The sequence below is a fragment of the Mya arenaria genome, chromosome 17 (genome assembly GCF_026914265.1).
Source record: "Mya arenaria isolate MELC-2E11 chromosome 17, ASM2691426v1".
In the NCBI taxonomy this organism is placed as follows: domain Eukaryota; kingdom Metazoa; phylum Mollusca; class Bivalvia; order Myida; family Myidae; genus Mya; species Mya arenaria.
The window spans coordinates 26785763-26795290 of record NC_069138.1 but is presented as its reverse complement, the minus strand read 5'-3'; the positions used below and the strand labels follow the sequence as shown (position 1 = coordinate 26795290).

The 9528-nt window shown below is 33.1% G+C and overlaps 1 protein-coding gene across 1 annotated transcript; it reads left to right on the top strand.

Moving 5' to 3' along the window:
• Window positions 1-5945: 5945 nt before the first annotated feature.
• LOC128222720 (60S ribosomal protein L28-like) lies at window positions 5946-9294 on the top strand. The gene is made up of 4 exons (XM_052931814.1): window positions 5946-6076; window positions 6638-6761; window positions 7840-7958; window positions 9171-9294. Exons 1-4 carry the CDS (start codon window positions 5990-5992, stop codon window positions 9252-9254), a joined length of 414 nt encoding a protein of 137 aa, XP_052787774.1. The 5' UTR covers window positions 5946-5989; the 3' UTR covers window positions 9255-9294.
• The last annotated feature ends 234 nt before the right edge of the window (window positions 9295-9528 follow it).

Here is a 9528-nt window from a genome sequence, read left to right as displayed (position 1 = left end):
GGCTGTTGTATCTAGTTCCACTTCAATTTCTTCTTTTTGGAAAAATCCAGTCGGAATATATTCATCTGAATTGTTGTCATTTTGCTGCTGCAGCTGTTTATATTCATTTTCAGTGAACTTGATGTTAATCTTTATGTTTAAACAGTCATATGTCAACAAGACTATCTGTAAAGTGTTGCCTTAGTTGTTGTGTTTTATGTCCAATGGCAGGTTCCTGTTTAATGGCTGTTGTACCTAGTTCCACTTCAATTTCTTCTTTTGGGAAAAATTCAGTCGGAATATATTCATCTGAATTGTTGTCATTTTGCTGCTGCAGCTGTTTATATTCATTTTCAGTGAACTTGATGTTAATCTTTATGTTTAAACAGTCATATGTCAACAAGACCATCTGTAAAGTGTGACCTTAGTTGTTGTGTTTTATGTCCAATGATGGGTTACAAAGAATGTCAGAGGTTTAGTCACAACCAGTCACCAGACCCCAAGGAAAGATCTGTGCCAGTGTCTCTTTTTCCAGTTCTCTGGCATCTTGCTGCTTTTCTTACCATCTTGACTGCCCAGCATGTGGTGTCCATGTACACTGCTTCACCAACAAATGTCTCATTTGGAGGCCTGCTGCCATCCCATCTGTGCTGCCTCTGATTGGTGGTCCATCTTCCTTGGTGCTGGGTTCCATTTGGGTTTAGGAAACTGTTCTGCCAATCATTTTGAATCAACAGAAGACCATGCATCTTCATAGTTATATATATGTTTTCCAATGTCTTTGAGTATTAATCCACTTTGGAAAAAAAAATGTGTATCAATAACTGGAAACAACTTTACTTAATAATTAAAAAATTAGTGAAACTGAGTGTTTCAAGTTGCTGTAAAGCGTATAGTTCACATTACAAAATAAACTAAAATCCAAAACGAACACATTTAACACTAAGTATTAACTAACAATGACTAGAACAACTGTGTATCTTGCTATGACATAAACAAAATATATCATTATGACAATAACTTGCAACACAAATTGACTAGAGCAGTATGATATATAATATAACATTAAAATATCATTATGGCATTAATCTAAACATTGTGTTAATTAAAGCATCATTTGTTTTAATATAACTTAAAACTTGTGATTTTTATCTGATCAATTATTGCCCCTGCGCAACCTTTAGCATCACACGACAGCTCTGATTCTGTAATTAATGTATCCAATATGTTACCAACAATCTTCAATGATAGTGGTGGGTTTAAATAATGTGTTATTATGTTTGACTCAGTTGGTAATACAGACCTCATTCTTGACATGTTTGGGGGAAAGCTTGCATATGGACATGTGAGTTTCCACCTGCATCTGTCTATAATCATATAACATCATATTTACCCGTTTTAAAGCCAATTATGAAAACGATTATCTATTTTTAACTGTCAGTGAGTTAAATAAATTGACCAAATCATGTTTGCCGAATTAGATGAAATAAGTTTCATATTCTCATGTTTCATTTAATTGCATGTCCCTTTTAAAAAATTGCGTTTTCTTGTGCATTTTTTTTCTCATCAATTTTAAAATGAGTGCGCTTTCTTTTATTTTAATTGTGTACTTACACAAATAAGCACCTTATCTATAACTTTGCCTTTTAGTGATCAATCTCCATATTTTTTTGCCTTGTCCTGTGCTTGGGCCCCTGGTCTGACGGACCCCTTGTATTTAGCAAGTCTATGGTCTTGGAGCATACTTGACCTTTTGTGGGCTATCCCCTCAGGAAGCTAGTGGCAAAGCTGGCGCCTCTTGGACAGCAGAGGCAAAACTGGTGGCGTGGCTGGTTTCTTTCACACTGTCCAGTCTATATTGGTTTTCTGATGATAAAGTGCCCTGTATGGCTCACACTTCTGTTGTCCTGCTCCGTTTTGAAAAGGCTTGCCTGAAGTGAACCCCATATCAAAACTTAACTACATGTTGAAGACCTAGACATTTCTGTCAAGCATACATGCATGAATAATTTTTGATAAAAAAATTCCCATATAGGATCTTTTTCTTGACTCCTAAATGACTTTTTTTTAAATCCAGTTTTTTTTTCAACACATTGTGAACTAAACTGTTATCTGTCTGGTTCAGTAACAAAATTCTGACTATAAACAGGCTGGGGCAAAGTCTAATGGACAAGTCCATCTCTATAGTATTAGTACCAGACAGCCTTGTTGCTCAAATTTAGCTGTTTGTATTCAAAAATATATGGACTTCCTACATCTTTTGTTAGACCAATTCATCTTTTTAAATGAAGTTTTTTAATTACTGTTAAAAAAATAATAACATCAAAGTTTTCAAACGTTTCAATTTTTTTTTTCATACACAAAATGCACTGTTATGGCTGTATTTAATAATGAAATGTATACATGTTTTAGTCAGCATTTCAAAAATACAACCTTATACGACTGAACATGATGGGCTCGTGCAGCGAAAATAAGTCACAACTTACGGTAGAAGACTTTGTCTTTTTTGTACCATTATATATTATGAATCTTTTTTTTCTATAAACAATTTTCTGCACATATTGTTTTGATAAATTTGCTTTTCAAGAGCCAAACCTCTGTTTGATATTTTTCCTACTTTATATATAGCCTGTAAAATGAAATACATTTTGGTTACAGTAAATGTGCTTGGAATTAAACCAATACTATTTTCTCATTTTGTTATGTGTATGAATTCTTGAACAGAAGCATTTGATTTTTTGAAATTATATAGATTAAAAATCTGGACTGTTGTTGAATGAAACCTATAATAGCATTTTCTCTGCACTGTGTTGAGTTTTGACTGTATTTCAAATGGCTGATAAAAATAATTAATCCAGCTATGTATCACTACCTTTAATATTTATATACCTATGGGGGCATTGTCTTTAAATTTGATATTAACCTTAAAGGGACTGTGTCACAGATTGGCATCAAAAATATTTGTTTTCTGTAACGAATCTCAGGACAATTATCTAATAGAATGTGTTACGCTTTGATATCATTATTGTAAAAAAAAGTACCAAAATGTAAAAAAAAAAATGTCTCCGAGACCGGGTTCAAACCCGCGTCCCCAAAATTGAAGTCCAACGTCTTACTAACTGAGCTATTAAGGCTTACTCTAATCGGGTGACATAATTAAGCTATACACCTACCTCGTTAATATCACGTGATAACACCGACTAGCCAATCACGCATATGGAATGAATTCTACCTGGTAGACTTACCCAGTTATCTTTTTTAATGGAAAAATATGAAATAACTGCTGAACTTAGATAAATTGTAAACTATGTGGTACTTCAGTTAGTAAGTTTCAATGCATTGTACACATCGATGCCAAGTTTGTCATTTATCGACAATTCTTTTTTTTCCGCTATTTTATCATCTGTGAGACAGCCCCTTTAAAAGTAAAACTACATTCTGTTCGACAATTCTTTTTTTTCCGCTATTTTATCATCTGTGAGACCGCCCCTTTAAAAGTAAAAGCTACATTCTGATACTGATTCATATTTACCATAAATATACATGGTATAAAATATGTATAATAACAACTTAGCAATAGCAATACTTATACTTTGTTAAACGTTACTCCTGTCAAGTGTTAAGGATTTTGTAATCAGGCAGATTTCATTTCACATAATTGTTGGTAACTACTATTACATTGACTGGTTGAAGTTTTGTTTGTTTGATGTTGTTGCCTTTTTCCAAGCCCATTGTATTACCTTGATCTTATTATAAAACTTCTTTTAATTTAATACCTTTGTTTGTCTCCTGTATTAATCATACTTTTATATCTCTCTTAGAAATACATAAATACAAAATAAATCGTATCTTTTGATTGGATTATTATCTCAATACAACTGATTATTCAATATTTTTCAAGAAGAATGCTGTTATGACTAATAACTATTTAGAAAACATACTTATGCTTTTGAAGTTGTTTTGCATTGTTAACGTGATTTATATTTAATAATTTATATTTTGCTGTACTGCAGGACTTTGCATTTATTTGAATAAAAGTTGAAAGTTAATAGTAGTTTCTAAAAGGGCAGTTACCCATGACTATGTATTTTTTAAAGTCAATAGCTCTGAAAAGGAAATAAACAAGTCATGGAAGCTATGACTAAAGCAAAGTTAGAATTCTATATTAAACTTGACATGTTGCGGTGATCAAGACAACATACTAAACATAGAATCGTTTAGATATAAAAAAGAATTTAATATGATGTAGGGAAACTTGTAAATGACACGAAACACCTGATTTTCATATAGCATATAATTAGTAGCTCCATGTTTCCCGAAACATTAGGTTTGCTCACAACATTCTGCCAGAAAAATGACAATGTTTCCATATTTAACATCAGTAGACTACAATAAATCACCTGTTGAGGGGGGAAAATGACTGGATGGTGTTCTGGCCATTCTCACGTGATAAATTGATTGAAACTTTTGGCTATATTTTACAAATTTTATAAAAACATCACTTAACGGAATAAATAAGGTCATTTAGAATTTATCTACATTAAATGAAATTAGCATTTTCTTACTTATTTTATTTCCCGATAATTAAACTGTGATTTTAATATGCAATACCGCGTGAAATAAACCAAAACTCATGCATATACACAGGCACAGAATAATTTACAAAAAAAAATTGGGTTTTTGTAGGTACCAAATGAATACAAATTAGTAAAGGATCATAGTCTGTCATTACGAAGTGAACTAATGTTGCCTTTTGCATCATCATGTATCATTTGTATCAGTTTCGACTTGGAAGAAATTATGCTAAGCAGTCTCTGGCCGCAATTAAAAACAAAAACAATAAATTTATCAGATGACCTTTTATCTCTTGAACAATATACCTCAACACATCATTTACTAATTATTAAAAATTCTAGAATAAAAAACAACGCTCAAGTCAGTAATTTAGTTATATGGTAAATGATAAGTTCAAACAAAGCGCAATGGGCCATTAATAATACAGTAAAGACTTAAGTTAATAACACATTATTTGTTTTATCTTGAATCCAGCCAGAGTTATGGTTCATGTGCACTGCATTTCTCCTCAGTGAGATATATCTGTTTATGATGTATGAAGTAAATACCTCGAAGACTTCAAGTTATGCTCCGGACAAAAAAATAAGTATGAAAATAAACAAAGGCAATTACTTAAAAAATACTGCAGCCAGAGTTATGGTTCCTATGCACTGCACTTCTCCTTAGTGAGATATATCTGTTTATGATGTATGAAGTAAATACCTTGAAGACTTCAAGTTATGCTCCGGACAAAAAAATAAGTATGAAAATAAACAAAGGCAATTACTTAAAAAATACTGCAGCCAGAGTTATGGTTCCTATGCACTGCACTTCTCAATAAATGAGATCAATTTGTATATGAAGTTTGAAGTCAATATGTCTTAAGACTTAAAGTTCTGTTCCGGACAAAAATAAGTATAGAAATTAGCAAAGGGCAATAACTAACCGGGGTTAAAAAATACTGCACCAAGAGTAATTGTTACTGTGTACCACTCTTCTCGGAAATGAGATACATCTGAATAAGAAGTTTTAAGTCAAAACCGGTACCTCAAAGGCTTCCATTTATGTGCTGGACACATAACAAGTATTAAGCAAAGGACAATAACTAAAAAATAATGCACATAGAGTTATGGTTATTGGCTTCTCAATGTGATCTATCAGTACATGAAGTTTGAAGTCAACACTTTTCCAAGTTATGCTCCCGACAAGATACGCACACGTCTACCATTGATATATCCCTTTCTCCAAAAAAGGCAGGGGATAACAATCCTCCGTCATACCAGTCCCGCAAGCTACATTAAGACAGTCTATTATTATAAATGCTGAGCTGACTTAGTGACTTAGGTATATTGATATGGAGGAATAGCGTTATGAAGGAATAAGCATTAAGTGTAAATTGGCAGACAGATTTATATAATATTACTATTTCTTCAAATTTCTTTTGCAGTAAGCCAAGATGTCCGTGTCACCAGACCTTGTGTGGGGAATCATCAGGAACAACTCCGCCTTTATCCTGAAGGGCAACAGACAGACCTACAGCAGGGTAATTCTAATTTACAAACTATGTACTGCAGACTTGTGTCTGATCAATTTTGTGCCACAAGTTTTTTTTCTGTGTCTTAAATACAACAATTCATCAACTTGGTCAGAATATTTGTCGACATGGTATTTAAAGACAGTGTCAAAATTGGTAATGTATATAGCAGGTTTTAAAAATGTAATTTGTATCTTCACATGACGACTGTTCTAAGTTTCAGGAATAATCCTGAAACAGGATTAAGAGCCTTTAACTTTAGACTATTGAACAGATGTAGTTTGGTTTTTGCTCAGACATATGCATCAAAACAGAAGGAAGTACATTTCAATTTTTATATAAAGTCTTTTGAAGCAATTGCAAAAGGGCCTTAGCCCCTTGACTCAGCTTTGGGCATGAATCTTTTATACCCCAAGCGCCTTGACTCAGCTTTGGGCATGAATCTTTTATACCCCCAGCTATTTTTCAGAATCAACTTATTTCATGTATTAGAACCCCTGATATGAGCTCAATAGAGCTTATGTTACCTGTTCATCCTCGCTATATAGAAAATCTTGCCCATTTCCACAGGAGCCCAACAACCTGAGGTCCCGTAACTCTTTCCGCTACAACGGATTCATCAACAAGAGGACAGTCGGTGTTCAGCCAACCAAGGACAACAAGGGCGTCGTCCTGGTTACCAAGAAACCAACAGGTTGGTTAATTGAACTAGTTTGCATTTCACAGAAAGTTGACAAGCTTCCGGGCGTTTTATCAGTAATCTTAGAAGCAGTTTAATTCCTTGGACTGGAGAGATTTTCAACAAGTGCAACATCAAACTGCTCCTAGAATTCTCTCCACATGTCACTGTCAGAATGTGATATTCTGACCATTTTCAAATTCATTGAAATGCAGGACTAAGAATTTTAACATCACTCACGAACTCTGATAAGTTTTTATTGAAGAAAGAAAGTTCTCATTCTGAAAATGCCCTAAAATAAGACCAAGACAGCCATCACAACAGTGTTCTCATCCTTACTAGGACCACACTGTAGTCATGCCTCATATTCACATAAAGGTCATTTTAACAGTCATGGAAAACAGCCAATTAAATAAACAACCCTGAATTCTTAAAATAGTGCTTATTGTAAACAAATTTTTAACCAGCTCTGCTTTATAAGATCCAGAATTTGAACAAGCCGGGAAAGATTTTTGCCCTTGCAGAGCTTCTTTTAATTTTGACCACTGTCTTTAAAAGGTTGAATGTCCTTCACTAATACACAAATTTTTCGTCTAGAATTAAACTTATTTGTTAAACCATTTAGGCAATCTTCTGAATTGCTATCCAAGTCAGTCATGAACATGGTCATTGTAGACTCCAAACATGGGTAACTGTTTGTTGGGGAAATACTCGTGTGAAGATTTGCTTGTACTGAAAGTTGGTTGTCATACTGAGTGAAACTGTAGATGTATACTGGTCCATCTGTATAAAAGCTGTGTTATAGTAACATGTTTGTTGCCTTGAAATTTTCAACCAAGAATCTGGGGATGATTGACTAATTTTGGGTGGCTGGTAAAAAAATATGGTCCTAATATGGCAGTTTTTGCTTAAAGACACACAATATAAGTTGATGCAAAAAAATGAATATTTGATAAATTTCAAAGCATTATTATATTTAGCTCATTTGACTTTAATGATCAAAACCAAAAAAAGCAAATGATTTGTTTACAGGTAAATAATATATGTAACCTTTAAAATGCTTTCAAATACAAATAGATGTTGTTACTTGTAGTCCGTGGACGTCCAAATGTGACATACAACCGTGTGGAGCTAAAGAAAGGTGGACGCAAAACCCTAGAGACGATCCGTAACACGATCCGCAAGGGCAGCTACAGGAAGGACTTGAAAATGGTGCGTGATGGTTGAAAATTTGTTTGATTGTTACAAACAGTTACCGAGCTTGAGCACTCTCAGAGTCACAGGATGATTTATTACTGTGTTGACTTATCATTATTAATTGCTTCCTAATATAATGTTACAAATTTCTTTGTTTGTAATTTACTTTAGGAGGATTTTAACCATAAGGGTTTTTTCTTTTTAAAGTAAGATAATTATAAATGGATTTATAGACTTTTGAATTAACTTACTGACTTTATATGGACTTGAATATGTACATGCTTATTCTTGTTTATATCAAATCTTAAAGCATTTTGTTTTTAATAGCAACAAAATCTGATCTTATTAAAAAACTTGTTAACTATAACATCAAAGCCTTAATTTCAATTGTAGTGTCCAATGAATCTATTCAGAAAAGCATTCTGGAATCAAATAGGACTGAATGTTGATGCAATCACCAAAATAAGTTTTTATTGAACAAGCCTGATTTTTTTTCACCATTGCTTGGCATCAAACTTTTGACAAATTCTGCTATATAAAATAAAAAATTTGAGGAAGTCTAGAAAGCATTTCACCAGTGTAGGGAATTTTTTGTGAAAAAGTTATCATCGGTGACTACCAGTACATAGATTCTTGAATTGTTATTAATGTAATTTTTAATCAATGCCGTATGATTGAAAATAATATTAAGGACATATCAGAAAAGTTTAAAGAATATTTGTTATAAAATATTTAATAATGAGCATGTACTTCAAAAACTTTGCCTGGAATGTAAGATTTACAATCTTGGATAATCGAAAATAAAAAATTAATCAATAAAAATCTGATTCCCAACACGAGCGCAGGGCTGATCAGGTGTAGAAGTAGTTTTATTCATGCACTATGTCAATAACAGTACATTTTACATGATGTAAGATATATCACATATTGTATTTGCATGATATTTAGAGTCTTAATAAGTTATATCACAGAAAGTTTAACATGAAATACATAATACTAGATCTACTAAAACAAGTATTACTTCTGGTGTTAATCATAAAGCTTTCTTAATTTATTAATAAATAAAGTTTTACCAATAAAGTTTAACATAATAAATGACATTGCACAGGATAACCATTAAAGCATTGCACAAGTACAAAAGCTTATTTCCAACGGGGTCCATGTCTAAGTTAAAATATATTCCTTTGTTCTTGAAAATTATTACTCTGACAACTCTCATTCCCACAGGCGGCTGTCCGTCGTGCCAGCGCCATCCTGAAGAGCCAGAAGCCTGTGGCCATCAGAAAGAACGTCCGCAGGAAGAAGGAATAACTTCTATGTACATACACAGCAAATAAATTAAGAAAAAATGTCTTTTAGTTGCTTTGTCTACGGCGTTTTTATTTATGTTTAAAAACAACCTTAGTCGTTGCTTTGTCAGTTAATTATCTCTCGAAATTAAATAATACATTTGTACGTCAAACCATTCTACTCGTCAGCCTTATAGTGCTTGTCCTTAACTAAAGTTAATTTAGCCCACTTGACACATTGTCTGTGTCAAGATAAATATCATATTAGGGACAGAATGTGATTTTGTATGAACTCC

What these genes read in the sequence shown, in the direction of transcription:
- LOC128222720 (XM_052931814.1), top strand. Translation starts at nt 5,990, where the DNA reads ATGTCCGTGTCACCAGACCTTGTGTGGGGAATCATCAGGAACAACTCC. An exon ending in ACAGACAGACCTACAGCAGG is followed by an intron (nt 6,077 to 6,637) that starts GTAATTCTAATT and finishes CCATTTCCACAG; the next exon opens with GAGCCCAACAACCTGAGGTC. An exon ending in GGTTACCAAGAAACCAACAG is followed by an intron (nt 6,762 to 7,839) that starts GTTGGTTAATTG and finishes TGTTACTTGTAG; the next exon opens with TCCGTGGACGTCCAAATGTG.